The sequence below is a fragment of the Quercus lobata genome, chromosome 8, assembly GCF_001633185.2.
Source record: "Quercus lobata isolate SW786 chromosome 8, ValleyOak3.0 Primary Assembly, whole genome shotgun sequence".
NCBI classification, from domain to species: Eukaryota; Viridiplantae; Streptophyta; class Magnoliopsida; order Fagales; family Fagaceae; genus Quercus; species Quercus lobata.
Genome location: NC_044911.1, coordinates 54,284,713 through 54,304,403, shown reverse-complemented (window position 1 = coordinate 54,304,403; position 19,691 = coordinate 54,284,713). Strand labels below are relative to the sequence as shown.

Here is a 19,691-nt window from a genome sequence, read left to right as displayed (position 1 = left end):
GTTGCCTCTTTTGGTTTTGGCTAAAACTAACCAAATCCAACCCGTTGGTGCTCACGATTAATGATGTATCCTTTATTTGGCCATCCGCTAAAATTAGGTTAAATTCAAGTAGAGCTCAAACTTAACCTGACTCGACCTATAGATATATTTGCAGCCTCCTCATTCATAAGAGCATTAGCTGTTGCAAAAGTATGTCATTTTAACATATCAAAAAAAATATTTTATTATTTTAGCACATTTTTTTTACAATATATCTAATATCACATATTCTGTTCTTTAATTTTATACATTATAATAATATATACAACACATTAAAATAATATTTACTTAAAACTCATCCCAATACAAAACAATAAAAATTTCAATGTTTGTGAACAGCAAGTCAGAGGAAAGAGAGTATACTAAAAAAACAATAAAAATCTTACCATTTGTGAAACTTTCCAAATTTGGAACAATAATGTTCACCCATGCTAAAAGTTCCATGCTAAAAGTTTTAGTGGTTTTTTTTTTTTTTGAGAAACATCACATTAAGTTTTAGTGTGTGTTTGCTTAAAGACTCTTCTATTTTTTGGATAAAAATTAATAATTTACATTTATTATAATTTGAGATTTTTACTTTTTTCAATCACCCAAAAAAAAAAAAAAAACACTAAGGGTGTAATGAAATGTTTTTAAAAAAAATTTGAAAAAAAAAGGAAGACAGAAGAAACAAATACATCGTTATGAAGTAAAAAAGAAAAAAAGAATATGTGTGGTAAGTTTTGTAGATTAGAGGAGTTTTAAAACTAACAAAAGAGTAATCATATTTTGTAGGGAGTTAGTAAATAGAAGTAGGAATTTAAATCAATGTAAAAGTAAGAATTTATTAGAAGTAGAAAGATATTTTAACCTAGAAGTAGGAAGTTATTATTTTTGTCAATTTACTATTTTAACCAAATTTTTAAGTTTTAGGTAGGGATATTTTTGATAGTAAAAAATGTAATAACTAACTTTTTTTTTTTTCTAATTTACTATTTTAACCTCATTTTTAAATTATTAATTAATTAATTTAGAGATATTTTTGACACGAAAAAAAAGTAATAACTAACTTTTTGGTCCTTTTTAACATTTTTTAACCCACACATATTATCAATTTGTAGTGTGACACCTTATGCTAGTCCTCCTAACTCCTCAACCTAAGAGTTCCGCCGCAGCGGTGTGGTCCAGGTAGTCCATAACTCCAAGTAGATGCTGACATGGTGATAATCATAGCCGTTACTATAACCAATCAAAACGTTGACGTTGCCAAGTACTTAAGCCATTGCCGTTCAAATTTTCTCGGGAGCCAAACAGTCGCTTTCTTTCTTCTGCATCACTACCTGTACCACTTACCTCTCTCCAAAACCCCAAAACATGAATCCATTAGACCAATCCCCAGATCAATTCTCTTCATTCCCTCCTCTCCAATTCATTCCTTTTCCACCTCCACCAAACCCTAACCCTAGCCCTAGCCCCAATTATAATCATAATCCCAATCTTAATTCTAATCCGAGCCCTGATGATCCAATCGAAACCCAATTCCATATCCAAAACCCTAGCCCTACTTCAGCGAATCACCTTCTCTCGTTCACAGTCCCCAAGAAGCGAAGGCGAGGTCGGCCTCAGCGGAAAGCGGCGTCGTTTCATGTTCCTCCACTCCCCAACGTTATTCTCAACGGTAATAACGGTCTTGTCCCTTCCTCTTCTTCATATTCTTCTGCTACTATTACTCCAATTTCAATTAGACATAACGTAGAAAACCCTAATTCGTCAACACGAACTGTACCCAATATCTCCGATGAGATTATTGTGATAAATAAAGAATCCACAGCCGAGGCCTTGATTGCGCTCTCGTCTGGGTTTCCTGCCGATTCCCTCACTGAGGAGGAAATCGATGCCGGGGTTGTACCTGTAGTTGGGGGGATAGAACAGGTCAACTACATTCTTATTCGGAACCACATTATTGCGAAATGGCGCGAGAATGTGTCGAATTGGATCACTAAAGAGATGTTTATTGACGAGATACCTAAACATGGCCATACCCTTTTGGATTCTGCTTATAATTATTTGGTTTCACACGGGTATATTAATTTTGGGGTTGCACCGGCAATCAAGGAGAAGAGTCCAGCTGAACCTAGTAAGGCAAATGTGATTGTGATTGGTGCTGGGCTTGCGGGGCTGGCTGCAGCAAGGCAATTAATGAGATTTGGGTATAAGGTGACCGTTTTGGAAGGTAGGAAGCGAGCAGGTGGACGAGTCTATACGAAGAAAATGGAGGGAGGGAATAGGGTGTGTGCAGCAGCGGATTTAGGGGGTAGTGTTCTGACGGGTACTTTAGGGAATCCACTTGGTATTATGGCCCGACAATTGGGTTATCAGCTTCATAAAGTGAGAGATAAGTGCCCCCTTTATAGTTTGGATGGTAGTCCGGTTGACCATGATATGGATATGAAGGTGGAAACTGCTTTTAACCGTCTTTTGGACAAGGCAAGTAAGCTTAGGCAGTTAATGGGGGAGGTCTCAGTGGATGTCTCTCTTGGTGCAGCATTGGAAACATTCCGGCAGGTGTATGGGGATGCAGTGAATGCGGAGGAGATGAACTTGTTTAATTGGCATCTTGCAAATTTGGAATATGCGAATGCTGAATTGCTTTCAAAGCTTTCTCTTGCATTTTGGGACCAAGACGACCCGTATGATATGGGAGGGGACCATTGCTTCTTGCCTGGAGGGAATGGAAGGCTGGTTCAGGCTTTGGCTGAGAATGTGCCGATTTCATACGAGAAAACTGTACACACCATTAGGTATGGTAGTGATGGTGTGCAGGTCATTGCAGGGAGTCAGGTCTTTGAGGCTGACATGGCACTGTGCACAGTTCCACTTGGGGTTCTAAAGAGTGGATCCATAAAGTTTATTCCAGAGTTGCCTCAGAGAAAGCTTGATGGCATAAAGAGGTTAGGATTTGGGTTATTGAATAAGGTTGCTATGCTGTTTCCTCATGTATTCTGGGGCACAGATCTTGATACCTTTGGGCATCTTTGTGATGAACCGAGCCGTAGAGGGGAGTTCTTTCTCTTTTACAGCTATGGAACAGTTGCTGGTGGTCCTCTCTTGATTGCTTTGGTAGCTGGAGAAGCTGCTCACAAGTTTGAGAGCATGCCCCCAACGGATGCAGTGACCCGTGTTATCCAAATTCTCAAAGGTAATCTATTCATTTTTCTGTGTTTAAACTATCTTATTTGTCCCTAAACTTTAAAATTTTCATTTTTTGTTACTAAACTTAAAAAAAGTTCATTTTTTGTCTATAAACCATTTGAAAATGTTACAGTTTCTGTCCTAATTTTTTTTTTTTAATCTCTAAACTATTTCAAATAAGTTCATTTTTCGTCCTATTTTTGCCTCTAAGCAACTGAAAAAGGCTTTTAAAAAAATTATGGACAAAAAATGAAATTCATGCAAACTTTAGGGATGGAAACAGTATTTTAGCCTAAAATTTATCCCTCCATTATCCTATTTTCTGAAATATCAAAATTACAATAAAAAAAGACACTACTTTGTCATTAATTCCCCCCCCCCCCCCCAAAATCATTTGAACAGTTTCTCTGTGATGATATGTACTTTGCCATGGTCATTCACAAGGAACTGATGACAACAACATTTTTTTTTCCCTGTACAACAAAAAAGTATATTTCAATAAGAATACTTTCTTTTGGGGAGCTTTTCCTATACTGCTCATGAATTTTCAAAAGAAATATTGTTCAAAATTGGGCACAAATGCATGCAGGTATCTATGAACCCCAAGGAATCAATGTCCCGGAGCCTATCCAAACAGTTTGTACCAGATGGGGTGGTGATCCCTTCAGTCTAGGTTCTTATTCTAATGTTGCAGTTGGGGCATCAGGAGATGATTATGATATTTTAGCAGAAAGTGTGGGAGATGGAAGGCTCTTCTTTGCAGGGGAGGCCACCACTAGGCGATACCCTGCAACTATGCATGGGGCTTTTCTTAGTGGATTAAGAGAAGCTGCAAATATGGCTAACTATTCTAATGCTCGGGCCTTGAGAACAAAGGTTGACAGGAGCCCATCAAAGAATGCCCATTCTTGTGCTTCCCTTCTTGCAGATTTATTTAGGGAGCCTGATCTAGAATTTGGGAGCTTTTCTGTTATTTTTGCTCGGAAGAATGCTGATCCCAAGTCATCAGCAATTTTGAGGGTGACATTTAGTGAGCCTCGAAAAAAGAGTCATGAAGGTTCAAAACAAGATCAACAACATTCAAATAAGTTACTTTTTCAGCAGCTTCAGTCACATTTTAATCAGCAGCAACAGTTTCAGGTTTACACTTTATTATCTAGGCAACAGGCACTGGATCTAAGAGAGGTTAGAGGGGGTGATGAAATGAGGTTGAATTACCTCTGTGAAAAGTTGGGAGTGAAGCTGGTGGGAAGAAAAGGTCTGGGGTCTACTGCTGATTCTGTTATTGCTTCCATTAAGGCTGAGAGGGGCAATCGCAAACCTGCTTCAACTGCTTTGGCTCTCAAATCAGGTGTGCAGTTAGATATTAGCTTTTGTAATCTACACTGCTTTATTTAGCTGTTTTAGAACTTAAAGTATTTATTTCATGGTTTTGGAAAAAGGGACATTGAAGCTGAAAACAGGCATTTTGAAGCGAAAAGTGGTGAGGTATGAGCTGAAGATCTTGCAAACTTTTAATTTCTTGAATATCTCAAATATTTTTATACTAATTGATGTGAAAGTAACATTTTATCCTTATTTATTTTCCCAGAAAGGCTAAAATAGTGCGTAATAGCAATGTACTGGCAGCTGCTGCTAATTCAAATGTAGTAAATGGTAAAGTGTCAGAGGAAACTAAGATGTCAGAGGAAATAGGGACCACAGATCAATTACTTCTTGACACACTTGGTTCAGGTAAAAATTGATGTCTTTTGGTACTTTTTCTTTTCTAAATATACTTTAGTTGCTTTATGAATTGTGGTTCATTGCAATACCCAGTGGAATCAGAGTTTTCCCTGTATGTTTTACACCATCATGAAAATAAATCTTAATTTTTCCTTTTCTTTTTAAGCCTTAAGATTATTATCTACTTATACAAAAAGAGTATTTAGTTCTCTCCCTTTCTTTGTGTGTGTGTGTTTGTTCAGGTAATCTACTATTTCATAACATGTATATCATCCACTGTGGTGGTGACTTTATTTTCATTACATTATAGAGGACACACTGATCAAACTAAGTTTTCGCTCTTTATTTTCCCTTTTTCTTAAGCATTTAGTTTCTCTGTCTCTATCTATCTCCTGTGATTACTGTGTGGTGGTCCCTGCCCTTTTGAAGGGGCCATCCATAAAATTAAAGTACGATAAATTTTTCTTCCATAGTACATTGTGATTACGAGTGTATGTCATCCATTTTGCCAATGGCTTTATAATCCGTCCATTTCAGAGGAGACACTATTCCAAGTAAAAACCTTGGCAACAAAACAGAATGTGTTTTCTTAAATAATTGAATGTGCCTGTTCAGTAATTTTGTTTTTGGGTAAATAATTAAGATAATTAAGGTGAAGTTTTTCCAATGGAAAATCTAATATGACTTTTCATATTTCATTAGGGCAAAATCAAGGTGACCTGTTGAAGCAATGAGTAGACCTTGAGAGGTGAGATGTCATGAACTATGTTGATTTTTTTATGAATGTTAGTCATTATATGTAGTGGTTCAAAATTTTGCTTTGTATTGGTGGAAAATTATTTGTTGCATCCCTAACCTGCTTTTCTTTTCTAGATGTTATCTTTGGAGGGCCTAGGTAGTCAAATATGCATTCTTGCACAGATTGATTTCCATTTTAATCTAACCTGATGCGGCATTGTCTTCTGTTTGAGGATCTGACTGAAGTATGCCATTCTATACTGTTTTTGTGAGGGTCAATGTAATCGTGTAATATGTCTCGTATATCAGTTGAAGACATTTTATTAGTAAAGGAGTTGCGTTAAGAACCAAAAAAAAGTAAAGAAGTTGCATTATCAAATACTAGGGACCAGGATCTGAATGTTGGCTATAGCAGTTATTTAGCAGGTTTTTGTGTGGTTGAAAATCAAGTAAGGGACGTGCATTATGTGAAAATAATCTTTTCAAGATCAATTTAATGGTGTGGGTTGTGTGGTTGGGTGTTCCATGTAATTTTTTTTCTTTCTTTTGCTTACGACACGCCGATACATCACCTTAGCATGGAGGAGTATTATGTACTTGGTTATATGTAGATTTGAGCTCTCTGCTCTTGTATGATTGAGAACTAACCTTTTTTCCTGTGAATGTTTTGTCATTAATGGAAGGATTTGCTCTTCACCTCTGAATCTATCAAAAGGGCCGCTTTGCAAGCTATCAGCAATGACCAAGTTTCTGTTCCTAGCCTTGTAAGTAGCTGTTTTTACTCATGATCTTTGCCTGGATCACTACGAGTGCTATTGTCAGCTGTTTGAAGATGTCTATGCCACTTGCAGAAGGACAACTCTGCTGTTGGTTGGCTTCTCTCCTGGTAGGTGACAAATGCAATTTCAAAGTGAACATTGAGCTGGAGCTTGGATTTGGCCAGTCTGCGCATCATCAAGATGCCTGAATTGATGGAGTGCTTGTTGATCAATACTACTGTTTGGCTAGGCCACTGGTGAACTCATGAGAACGAGGCTGCCCCAGAACTCTCAATTGGTTAAGCTTGTTTGCTGCCAAACTGATTTGTGGGGTGAATAGAAGAGTCCTGCCTATCACTGAGCCTCTACTATGAGACTCAATATTTTGTGAATAGCAAATTAAATCTTCAAAAATTTGTCAATATTCTCACCTTACAATTAACAAAAAAAGAAAAAGAAAAAGAAAAATCTATATAATTTCGAGATCCCAATTGAATATATAATATGGTTTTTTTTCCAATTTCTTTTTCACGGTGAATAATGATTCAAGTCATTTGACTAAATTTGGTTAGCTTTGTCAATTAAGAGCCAGGGTAAAGGTGTGGGTCTCCAATCCAACTGCTCCTGCCATCTACAATTCTTGGCATAATTTGGATGGATTTGTCTTTTGCAATATCCTGATTTACTTGATTTGAGGTCTAATTAAGTGAATAAGTGTGCACCACAGATGCTTTTAATGCTTCATTTGCTTTCAATATTGGCCATGTCTCTCGACTCTCATCAATTTAAGATCCACAGGAAATCTACAAGCCAAATGTTATAAAAAGAGCTCAATATTGGAATGAGTGTGCATCAGAAACGTGGGTTGATGCAGATTATCTTTTAGGGATATTAAAAGATGAACATTTCTGGTGTGATAAAAAGTTAGAAGGTTGCAAAATCTTATCAGTGAATAAACATATATCGACTGACTGCTAAGAAGTTTAAAAAAGTTTCAAAATTTTGGACACTAGGAATCAAATGGACGCCTAAGCCAAACATCTATCTTCTTTTCTTTTTCCTTTTTCCTTTTGGGTTGGTGAAGCCAACCAAACATCTATTTACTTAAAACAAAAGAGCCATGACCAAAATGTCATATAGTCTGCCAAGCAGATTGTCCAAACTCAACATCTCCAAACAATTGATGTTGCGGAATGCATGTACTATAGCTATTATCTCATCATTCAGCATTACTTCACATAACAAGTACAGTGCTGGAAACTTTTTTTTTTTTTTGGTAAAGCAGCACAAGTACTGAAACTAGTTGGTAGGGGCAGAAGCATCAAATACATGTATGCACAATTTTGTGTTCATGACCAGAAGATTCCCGATTCTATTTTCCAAGCAGTGATTGCAGATTCCTGGTATTGACAATACACATTGTCATTCAATAGTACACTTGTGGAGATCACCCTTCCATAGCAAGGTGTAATAGAACCAGCACGAAAATATGAGAACAAATTTTTATTCTTACCACAAAAATGAATCTCATAGCACCACAAATATCTTGTATATAATCATTATCCAAAGATAATTATATAATAAACAACAGTATTTACAGGTAAAGCTTTTTCAGAAGCTGAGTATTGTCATGTAAAAGCCCTTTCGGCATCACTTGCATCTCTATGATTATGCGGGTTGTCAGTCACCCCCAACCATTCCTCCAGTTTGGCTTCTTTATCAGCTTTGAAATCATCAAAGTTTTCTGAAACTAATACTAAATTTTTACCCGGTAAGCTGACATCATTCTGTTCTTCTTCTTGTAGTGGATCATCTTCAATTTGACTTGACAAGGGTAGTTCATCTGCTTCCACATCTGGCAAAGATGAGCTAGTGCTAGCTGATGTTACTGACACTGATGGAGTAGGGAACAAAAGTAGCTTCTCATCCTTGGTTTGTGTCAATTCTTTGGGATCAAGCTGTGGCCACTTGAAATTGCTGGCCTTTTGTTTTGCTGACTTAAGTACGGATGACAAATAATTACCTCTTCTTCTGTTCTCCTCTTGGTCAAAAACTGCACCACGGCCCCAAGTGGCTGGTCCCCAAGAGCTAGCTCTTCCCATCTGAAAACCTGAAGTTGGGTTCTGGATTAACCCTCTTCTTGGTTGTTTTGTAGACATGGTCACTAGAGATTTCTTGATGTCTCTTATCATTTCATCAGCAATGGGGAATCCACATTCTTTCATTGACCTGACCATGGTTATAGAATCCTCTGAATCTTCAGTGTGCAAAGTTGTTTCTCGAGACTTCTCCACAACATTATTCTTGAGAGAAATGACATTGGGCACTGCATTTTGAGTATGATGCTGGACATAGAAAAGCCCTACTGAGGGTTCATTTGCCACATATTTAATCATGTCTGCTAAGCATTCAGTTATCTCCATGAAGCCATCAACAGTAGAGAACCCATGCATCCTTTCAAAGGCAAATGTCAGTTCATCACTTGCTTTGTCAAAAATTACAAAGCAAATGCATCTTAAGGAGAGAAAACAAGAGATTGAAATGAAAAGAACAATAAGAATTGATATTAATTTAGTAGCTTTATCAATCTTACTGATTATTAGGGGAAAAAATTTATATAATATATTATTAATCAGTAATACAACTTTATTAAAATAGAGGAGATACCTCATGTACACAGGATGTACAGAAAGCTCTTGTAAACATTTACAAGATTGAAAAATTATGATCAACAAGAAAGGGAGTCAATGAAGTCTACAACAAAATTAATTAGCCCATGCAAAGCATAAATTTTATTTTTTTGATAAATATGTTAAGTATAAAATTTACATGCAAAGAACTTGTAATCATATCCAATATGATGAAAGGTGACTGTTTCAGGGTGCTTACATGTTTCACCAAATGTAGGCTACAAATACTTGATCCAAACTTTAAATTATAAAGAAGAAATGTGGCTTCGTTTGAACATTTGAGTTTTACTTTAAAGAAAAAATTCTGCATCTGGAAGCATTAACTGGTGTTATTTAGAGGCATTATCATGAATCCGAGTAGCATGACAATATGGCCCCCAATTTGGATGGGGACTCGTTACACTCCTGTCCCTAGGTTTTAAGTAGCCTTATTTCATATAGAGCTCATTCACCATCTAATAGCCTAGAGATATGATCATTGTATACACATATATTACCACTTTCACATTGAAATTTCAGGAAGAGAGCAAGCCTATACATGATCACTAGAAGAGTGTAAGCTTATACATGATCATTTCAACTATGTAGGCTGAAATATATTGCACATCTATTAACCTCATCAAACTAAGTGGGTCACATGTCCCATCTTATGGGTGCTAACTGCTAAGTAGCCATGCTAGCACTAACTACCAACAAAAAAGATGCTTTAACACTTTTTAGTTAGTTTTGGCACCATTGAGAATTTGAGGCTGGAACTTCAAGTTTGGAAAATGTCTTTATTTCTTTTTGATAACTGATAAGTAGAAACATCTTCATTTTCTTTGCATTTGGTTTATAGAAAGGTCCTGATTTGGAATCATTGAATGCTTCAAAGTTGATTGGAACTGTAAACATATAATGCATGCTTGTTAAAATTATGATAAACCTATGCTCAAGGGTGGCACATCAATTCAATTTAAGGAAAATTAATTTTTTTCCCCACTATTATGTGTGAAAATTTCCAAAAAATAAAAATCTCATAATATGAAAGACCTCCTAATAAGAACAAGACATGCAGCTAGACTAGGAAGACCCTTTTTTCCCCTCTCATACACAATTTAGATCTTAGCATTGTAGATATAGTTTTGAATCCCACCAATGATCTAGCTAACATGGCATTTCCTCCTCTTGTAAGAACAAGGTGGAGAATGGGGTTGTGGGTTTAAGACTCACCTTGTGTAACTTACCAACAAAAGAAGAAGAAAGGCCTAGTTCTGTGCAGCCACACATTGAATTCAATTGGAGAACCTAAGGTACAACACCTAAGGAACTATACATTAATTCAATCCTTACAAATTTTCCTTTTCTTTTTCTTTTGAATTAATCGTTTAAATTTGTGTTTCCCACAACCATCAACACAAATTCAAGACCGGAAATTCTCAAATATCAATAGTGTCAACAATTTGATCCAATGTGGTCATCTACCATGCCAATCTTCTTACCCTTCAAACATCAAACAGCTTGAGTGCATCTCTTTCCTACAAATACTCCACTCATCTCAAAAAATATATTGCCATAACATTCAAGGAAAATATACTATGCTTATAAGTTAAAAAGTTCAACATAACAAAATCTTTTGCTTGAAGCATTTTCCATTAAAATAAAAAGACAAAATCGCCTATAACTCTAACCATTAAGATTATGCATTTAAATCAATACCCACATGAAGATTTCACATAATACTAAAAACTCAGTTCTCAAAATTATTTTTTTTGGTTGATTCATCTAAAAGCCGAGACATTTTAGAGCCAAAAAAAAAAAATTTTTTTTTGAACGGCAATGCGAAAGAGAGGGAAATATTGACTTACAGGAAACCCTAGAAGGCACTGCAGAAGAATCGTCAAGTATTTGATCGTCTATGACACTTTTTCTTGAGCTTTCCCAAAGGCCAAGCAGGCTTGCAATTTGGAGAAGCTTCGTTGTTCTTTCTCGTATATATCCAAATTTCTGTGTCCCTGTGTCTTTCTGACAACCAATTACATCAAGCTCAACTACCGTCACATAAAGACAATTTCAAGGTTCCTTTTCAAAAGGATAAAGATAAAAACAGTTTAAATTGCAATCTATCTATTAAAAATTAAATTAAATTACAATATACACTCTTAAAATTTGGAAAATTTTAATTTTGTCCCTTAAAATTTCAAGTTTGGATATATACCCTTAACGTTACGCATGGTTTGGTTTTAAGCCCTTCCATCCATGTGTTGTAATGAGGTGTCCATCAAGTGTCATCTCAATTCAGAATGATGCAGTTTTATAAATCTAAAAATTTAATAAGTAAATGACAAAAAATTACCCAAAATTTTAAAGATTTAAATTATAAAATTTTCAAAATAATATCTATCAACCCTTTAATATGGTTCAAAACAACATACTTTTTAATGAAAAACATCGTTTTTGAGCTTATTTAGCACTTAATGGATTCTTCATCATGACGCATTGACAACAAGACTTAAATGCAAACGATACGAAATGTTAAGGGTATGAATTCAATTTTTAAAATTTTAGAAGAAAAAAAATCAAAATTACCTCAAGCTTTAAGGGCATGTTTTATATTACTAAATGGAGATTATGTTAGGAATATTAATATTTGTGGGGCTAGAGAACTCACAACCCGGTCCACTTCCTGTTAGGGCCTAGGGCCTGTGCCGAGAATAGGGGTTACCGAGGACAAATAGTGAAAGACCAAATAGCCCATAGATGCAGTCGAGGATACCCCTGTCCTCGGCTTCCTAAGACTTCAAAAGAAAGATTGGTACATCGTCAAAGGCAACCTCCAGAGCGCCCTCAGAAAAGAAGGCGAGCAGAATGGGACTCATATGGGAGTAGAGAGTGTAAATGGTTCAAGGAGAAGACGTCGGCTCCGCATTAAATGCGCCCACAAACGTACTAACCATATTAATGGAAAAAGACTCCTGAACAGTGTGGTTTCGGTCAGTGCAACTAACAAAAAGTAGGGTGAAGTGGCTGATGGGACAGATACTCGAGTAGGTACCTGCCTGATCAACGGATGGAAGGTCAGGATCAACTAAGAGGGTCTATATAACGTAAAGGCTGATGTGCCAAAAAAAGGGGGGACAAGCCGTCTCCCAAACCATAGAGTGCTAGAAAAAGGAGAATAAGAAAAGCACATAGCTTCATATACTCCTCGGACGGAGTTCAGTAACTGGAGCCACTCGAATCGCTGCCCGGTGACCAAGGCCTAACCTTTCAAGCCCACGCTCTACAAATTATATTGTTTGGGCCTTTTGACGTTCGAACCCAACATCATTTTGGGGTCGTTACGAATTGAGTTCTTACAATTGGCGCCGTCTGTGGGAAGACTTGTGTGTTGGCACTGGCGGTGAGTCGAGAAAGTTCCCCCATCACTTCAAACAGCCCGTTGTAGTGCCCTAACATAAAGTTCCACGAGGGGCTACGCTTCTCCATTAGGGGCTACGCTACGAAGCGTTAGTAGCGCGGATGGTTCTAGGGGCATGGCTGAGGGGCTAATCACCCCAACTACTTAACGAAAATATCTAAGTTTTGGATAGAACCAAGGTATTGCATGGTCCTCGGACTCAAACCTATGGGGAAACCAACTACTTAAAGAAAAATCTAAGTTTTGGACAGAACCAAGGTATTGCACGGTCCTCGGACTCAAACCTATGGGGAAACCAACTATTTAACGAAAATATCTAAGTTTTGGACAGAACCAAGGTATTGCACGGTCCTCGGACTCAAACCTATGGGGAAACCAACTGCTTAAAAAAGCTAAGTTTTGGACAGAACCAAGGTATTGCATGGTTCTCGGACTCAAACCTATGGGGAAACCAACTACTTAAAGGAAATCTGGATACCAAGTTGGTCCCAACAACACCTAGGACGTCTCGGATGATGCCTATATCTCCACTAAAGGAGGTTCAGACACGAGTTCAATGCCTTGTGGGTGCGGGTGAGCTAGCATTCCGAAGCATGATTCTAAATATATCATACGCACGACCATTCATACTTATTAAGGTAACTAGTTCAAAAATCGTAAGGTCCGTAACAATAGTAAGTATCGACGAGGGCAATTAACATGTAATCTAAAGGAAAGAAGAAGAAAAGAATTTCATATATGTGTTCAACAGATTCAACTACAAGCAAATTATAAAGTTTTCAAAGCAAAAGGGGAACTAGGTAGTAATTAAACTAAAAACAAATGCAAAGGCTGGCTGGGGTTTCTACTTCTTCAATTTTGTGTCGGCCACGTCCTGGGAGGGCAGAACAGGATTAACTTTGACGCACTGGAGGAGAGTCCCTTCTGGGGAAAGCTGAGCAGGATCGGTGTCGGTGCTCTTGGGGACCTCAGCGAAGGGAATTGCCTGCAGGGGCTGGGCAAGGATGGCTAGTTCCTCGGCATCAGGAATCTAGGCATTGACCGTCGGATCGGCACCTTCCTTGGGCATTTCAGGATTCAGACCTTCAGGTGCTTCTGTCGCATCAAGAGGCTCTCCTCCCTCGGTCAACTCACCGGAGGAGACGATGATCTGAGCAGCTGCTGTCTGGACGGCACCGGCCTCCTGTGGATCGCGCATAGCCTCGAAGCTGGAGGAGGCAGTCTCGCGGATGGCTGGAGGGTAAAATATGCTCTCCGCCTTCCACAAGTCAGACGAAGCATCCATCCCAGCTCGCTTTAAGGCCTCTTCCCAAACCTAGGAGCAGTATAGTCTACATACTCCAGGAATTTGAGCTTTAAGGGAGGCTTGGGTTTCAGCCATACCTGTCTCGTAACCCTCCTCTTCAGCCTTGTCCCTAGCAGCTTCAGCCTCGTTTCTAGCAAACTCAGCCTCTTGCTTGGCCCTCACGGCCTCATCTTGGGCAAACTCCGCTACGCCCTTAGCATTCTCTGCCAGGATCAGTTTCTTCTTCAAGTCGCTGATCTGTTCCTTGGCTATCTGCAGCTGATCCTCGGCATCGAGTAGGCGCCTTGTCTGTTCCTCGGCTTGTGTTTGAGCGCCAGTTAAACCTGCCAAGGCACTATCCCTCTCTCGGGTAGCTTCATTTAAGTCCTCTTTAGCTTTTGCGAGGTCGGTCTCGGAAGCTTTGAGGGTCCGCGCGGCGTCTATGCGTTTGGCGCGTTCATTCTCGGCGGCCTTACTCTGCTTATTTACTTCCTCCTCCATCCTATAGGTGGTTTAGAGAGCCTGTCAAGTGAGATAAATACATCGTGAGTGAAAGTCCTGGAGCAAGAGTTAATAGAACTTTGGGTTTCCAGAGTCTTACCATGCCCAAGTATCTCTTTGCGCTGAGGAAAACCTCTTGCATCTTCATGTTCTTCAATTCTTTTACATCGGTGGGAAGCAACATGGTTCTCCTTAATGCGTTAGCCACAGAACCACCCTTGCCGTCTCCAAGGTCCCTCATGGACGCGGTTTCCAGCAATGGCTCCCTGTAGAGCATGGGGGCGGGAAGCCAAGCACTCGGTGCGGATTGGGTTTCGATCCCTTTCCCCTTGCCTTGGGTGGATTGGGCCTTGGTTCCTTTCCCCTTGCCTGGGGTGGATGGGGCCTCGGTTCCTTTCCCCTTACTTTGGTGCCCAATCTTCAGCTGTTTTTGGGCTCGCGAGGTCTCATCCCTCTCCTGAGAGGATTGAGACTTTCCCCCTTCCATGGGCTCCTTCCCCTTGGGACTCCTCTTTCTCTTTGAGTCGGTGGGTTCCGGTCGAGGAGGGAGAGTTGACTGAGGAGGAGTAGGAAGTTGGGGACGAGCAGATTCTGGTTTTAACTTAGTAGACGAAGACCTCGTCTGGATGGGTTGAGGCTGAGACGGGGAAGAGGGAGCACTGGACTGCGATTTTCCTTGCGCACCCTTTCCCGGTTGACCCTCAAGGAGGTCGAGTAAGCTGGTCGGGGGCTTTCTCTTAAGACCCATCTTGGTTTGGGAGGATGTTCCTACTGATGACAATTCCGTTTCGGACAAGGCGGGGTCCCCTAGATCACCAGAAGGATCCTTGGATGGATCGACTTGTTCAAATGCCCCAAACCCTTCCTCGGACAAATCCAACTCACCCTCACCTTCCGCTGCCTGAGGCGATGGGGAGAGGTCCACTAACGGAATGCCTTCTGGGACAGGAGATCCCTCGGAGATCAAAAACCCTTGCTCGACTACGGTAATCTTTGGAAGCCGAGGATTGTTAGCACTAACCACGTGCTTTGGTTCGGCGAATGACTTTTGGAGGGGAGTGTACCCTAAGATTTTGTGGGCGGCTCTAACTTGACCGTCCTCGTCGTTTACAAAAACTGCTGCTTGTAGAACAGTCTCCAAGTCTACCCGGTTAACTAGATAAAAGTGTTGATGAAAGGCGTTCGGATCTGTAAACGAAAGAAAAAAAGTGTACATGGTTAGTAACCAAACCACATTAAATCGAAATGGCGCAAGGGATTAGCAACCTTCTACTCTCTAAACCGCACATGGTTCTCCCTCCACCATTGGGCATGGAACGCCATCGTGCCATTCCCCAGATACGATAAGAAAATCCTTGTTCAACCCCTTGTTAGAGTCGGGGAGGCACTGGATCAGCCGAACCCTTTCATCTCTCGTCTTCATGTAGTAGGTTTTGCCTTTTAATTTTTGGAGATTATAGCACTAGTTCACATCATGATGGGTTAGTCTTAGCCCCATTTTTTCGTTTAAAGCGTCCACACAACCCAGAATCCTAAACATATTGGCAGCACACTGGGTGGGAGCCAATCGAAAATGCCTAAGGTAATTCTTTATTACCGGCCCCATGGGGATTTTCATACCCCCCTCTACGAAGGTCAGAATAGGGATTACTACCTCACCCGTCTTTCTCAGAAGATGCCACTCCCCCATCTTACAGTGCCTCAAACTAACGCTAGGGGGAATTCTATAGTCGGCGATGAACTTTTCCATCACCTCTTTAGTATTAACCAGTTTTCTCAATTTTCTCAATTTAACCATCTCTAAGAGCTACTAAAAAAACTCAGTGGATGATAGGAGAAGTAGAGGAACCAGAGAAAAATAAACCCAGAAAAGAAAAAACACGAGTTAGTGAAGGCAGAGAACTTACAGAAAAGAGGAAAGGTGCCTCGGACAGGCTTTTTGTGCTGGAGATAGACTCGGATTTGGATGAAAGTTTGGATAAACCCAGGAAATATGCGCTAGAACTCTTAAGTATGAAAGTGAAGAAACAAACCGGTTCCAAAAATCATTTATACCTCCCATCGAAAGTAACTGCCCAAATTTTCCCACCCATAAAGGCAAAGGAGTATCCACCGTTAGATCATCATCGCACTGTTGAACGTGGGGAGCACAGAGCCGCCTGCATTTATTGAATACACGTTTCACCTTCCAAAGGCTCCCAGAACGTGTCTCGGGTAGATGAAGAGTCTCGGGAACCGATAGGTGACAAGGATTGACAAGCCTTGACAGAGGCCTGATGTCATCAAAACCCTTCTATCCGTCCGAGGAGCTGGACAGCAGGATTTTGAGGGGCTATTGTGGGGCCAGAGAACTCACAACCCGGCCCACTTCCTATTAGGGCTCAGGGCCTGTGCCGAGGAAAAATAGTGAAAGACCAAATAGCCCATAGATGCAGCCGAGGATACCCCTGTCCTCGACTTCCTAAGACTTCAAAAGAAAGATCGGTACATCGTTAAAGGCAACCTCCAGAGCGCCCTCAGAAAAGAAGGCGAGTAGAATGGGACTCATATGGGAGTAGAGAGTGTAAATGGTTCAAGGAGAAGACGTCGCCTCCGCATTGAATGTGCCCACAAACGTACTAACCATATTAATGGGAAAAGACTCCTGAACAGTGTGGCTTCGGTCAGTGTAACTAACAAAAAGTAGGGTAAAGTGGCTGATGGGACAGGTATTCAAGTAGGTACCTGCCTGATCAATGGATGGAAGGTTAGAATCAACTGAGAAAGTCTATATAACGTAAAGGCTGATGCGCCAAAAAAAGGGGGGACAAGCCGTCTCCCAAACCATGGAGTGCTAGAAGAAGGAGAATAAGAAAAGCACATAGCTCCATATACTCCTCAGACGGAGTTCAGTAACCGGAGCCACTTGAATCGCTGTCCGGTGACCAAGGCCTAGCCTTTCAAGCCCACGCTCTACAAATTATATTGTTTGGGCCTTTCGACGTGCGAACCCCATATCATTTTGGGGTCGTTACGAATTGAGTCCTTACAATATTTATTACTAATAATTAAAGATTTTGTAATGAAATAATCATTCATATTTTTAAGTTTGGTTATTACATATGGAAAGTTTGTGAAAAATAATGCATATGAAAAGTTTATATTTCTTAAAAATATTTTAAATTATTAATTTAAAAAGATGTTACATATATTAAGGAATAACTATTACATCAATTTAAGAAATGGGATTAGGATTGGGTACCTAGAGCATTGCACTTGGTGCATTTACCCCCTCCCTGCTCACAATTTTTTTTTTTAACCACTTTTACTTTTTAATTTTCATTCTTTTACTTTTTCTCACTTTATTTATTCAATGGATGACATTGAAAAATATTGTTTTTTTCAACTCTCAATTTCATCCATTAAGAGCTATTGCATCAAGTGCAATATCCTATTGCATCTTATTTCAATCTTACGAAAGGAATAGTTAGCAAGAGCCTTATAGCTCAACTTGTTAGTATCTCTTGATATAATCCATAAGTAACATATAGAGTTCAAATCTCTCATTTCATGTTGTAGCTATTGAATTAAAAAAAGAAAAGAAAAGAAAAGAAAAGAAAAGGAAGGAAGAGTTATTCCTCAATTTAAGGAATAATTATTCATTATAATATTATTGCAACCAAATAATTTAGTAGCCAAATAATTTAGTAGTTATTACACATGAATAACCATTTCATTGCAAGATTTATTACAACATACCAAATGTGCTTTAATTTAGTCTTTAGTTCTTTAATTATTAGCTAATGTTTATTTATTTATTTTGAATAAGATAATGTTTAATTTGATTCCTCAATTATTGCTATTAAAATTTCTTTCATTTTCATCTTTATTTAAATTATAATAAAAGGTGTGGTTATTGGTGCACAAGTTAAAAGATTAACAAGAAAAGTGTAAATTTTTTAAATCAAGTTAATTTCAACTATTGATTTAGTTAAATTTTAAATGGAAAGAATATTTATTAAGCATAACAATAGTGAGATTGATATTATTTTCACATCAATTCAATTCACATAGGTGCCGTAAAGTCAACTGTGGGGCCTGAAATTTGAAATCCCAGCCCACTTCACATTAAGGGCCCAAAGCCCAAGCCGAGGATCCTACTGCCGAGGACGATCTCACACTCAACACCTCACAAAACGCCTGAAGAAAAGGACAAACTCAGTATAAGAGCAGTACAAACGAGAAAGCTGCCAACACCATAATGTGGAGCCCAGTGCCTGACGAGCCCATACTCCATACCATGCTATCCAGCTTTTCCCAACCACTCTGACGTATGGATTGATAGGACGAGTAAATACCCCAAATCAGGAAAAACTGACACGTAGATGAAGAACGGGAGGTAAATACTAGTATAAAAGGGAAAGAGAGCAAGGAAGGAGGGGAGGCTGGGGGAAAAGGGGGGAGAACGGTGAGAGTGTATTACTCCTCGGACTAATTCCGAGGAGCCAAACCTCCCAAACCATATCGATGTAAGGCTCAGTCACACTGTCCAAACCTGCCTTTGTATTAGCTCTCATGAAATCAGGGCCAGATTGCTTCCCAGCGCCCAAGGGCAGGCCTTTCCAAACCCACTCTCTACAAATCATATTGTTCGGGCCCTTTACATACGAGTCCAACGTCATCCTTGGGTCGTTAAAAATCGTGTCCCTACATCAACAATTATAAGAAAATAAACATTTTTTAAATTAAGAGAAAATTTGTTCATTTATTAATAAAAAAATAATAAGGAGGGCAGGTAGTTTGAATATCTATTTGGGTCAGATCATAATAGTTTCTTATCCATTTGGGATTTTTAAAGGAAAACATGCAATTTTAATTAGTAGCGCCCACAAATTAGCGTAGAACTTTGTATTTTTAAGAAAAAAAATGCATGTTTTAAAATAAGGCAAAGAAAGTTTTGAAATTGCAGTTCATAAGGTGCTTTGGGGAAAAACAAATTACTTGGTTTTTAAGCAAAATTACTTTTTTGCACCTCAATAATACACTTTCACGTATTTATCTATTGATGACAACAAAGCATGGCAGATTGGGCTGAAAGACTTTTTTTTTTTTTTTTTCATCCTTAATATAGTGGCTATGGTACTAATGACAGAGATGAGTGAGAGAAATGAAAGGGGGGTGTTAGGAACCTAGAGATTCCTAACGGGGATGAGAATGAATTGTAGGGAAATTGATTTAATTCGAGGTAATCACTCTCCATAAAGAAAGAGAGAGATTAAAAGAGATAAAGATGCACTAATGCACTAAGAAATTGGTTTATTCTTTAGTGATGGAAATGTGATTACAAGTAGGTATTTATAGAACCATAAAACTATTCTATTGGTTCACATGGCTTATCCTAATGG

General features: G+C 39.0%; 2 protein-coding genes across 5 annotated transcripts; one reads left to right on the top strand and one right to left on the bottom strand.

The window, feature by feature from the left end:
• Nucleotides 1-1,180: 1,180 nt before the first annotated feature.
• Nucleotides 1,181-7,044, top strand: LOC115955253 (protein FLOWERING LOCUS D). 4 transcript variants are annotated; one of them, XR_004084074.1, is made up of 7 exons: nucleotides 1,184-3,217; nucleotides 3,800-4,561; nucleotides 4,653-4,698; nucleotides 4,802-4,944; nucleotides 5,638-5,683; nucleotides 6,357-6,437; nucleotides 6,525-7,044. XR_004084074.1 is itself a non-coding variant. In XM_031073325.1 (6 exons), the coding sequence occupies exons 1-5, from the start codon at nucleotides 1,393-1,395 to the stop codon at nucleotides 5,667-5,669; spliced, it is 2,808 nt and encodes a 935-aa protein (XP_030929185.1). In that variant the 5' UTR covers nucleotides 1,183-1,392; the 3' UTR covers nucleotides 5,670-5,683; nucleotides 5,809-6,350. The 4 variants fall into 4 exon arrangements, 3 of the variants coding, with proteins under 3 accessions (XP_030929186.1, XP_030929185.1, XP_030929184.1); XM_031073325.1 differs by lacking the exons at nucleotides 6,357-6,437; nucleotides 6,525-7,044 and adding an exon at nucleotides 5,809-6,350 and having other exon boundaries at nucleotides 1,183-3,217; XM_031073324.1 differs by having other exon boundaries at nucleotides 6,357-7,044.
• An 858-nt stretch (nucleotides 7,045-7,902) lies between these two features.
• LOC115957552 lies at nucleotides 7,903-11,168 on the bottom strand. Its single transcript, XM_031075824.1, has 2 exons — nucleotides 10,969-11,168; nucleotides 7,903-8,885 (listed from the first exon to the last, which is right to left on the bottom strand). The coding sequence occupies exon 2, from the start codon at nucleotides 8,882-8,884 to the stop codon at nucleotides 8,060-8,062; it is 825 nt and encodes a 274-aa protein (XP_030931684.1). The 5' UTR covers nucleotide 8,885; nucleotides 10,969-11,168; the 3' UTR covers nucleotides 7,903-8,059.
• Between the last annotated feature and the right edge of the window lie 8,523 nt (nucleotides 11,169-19,691).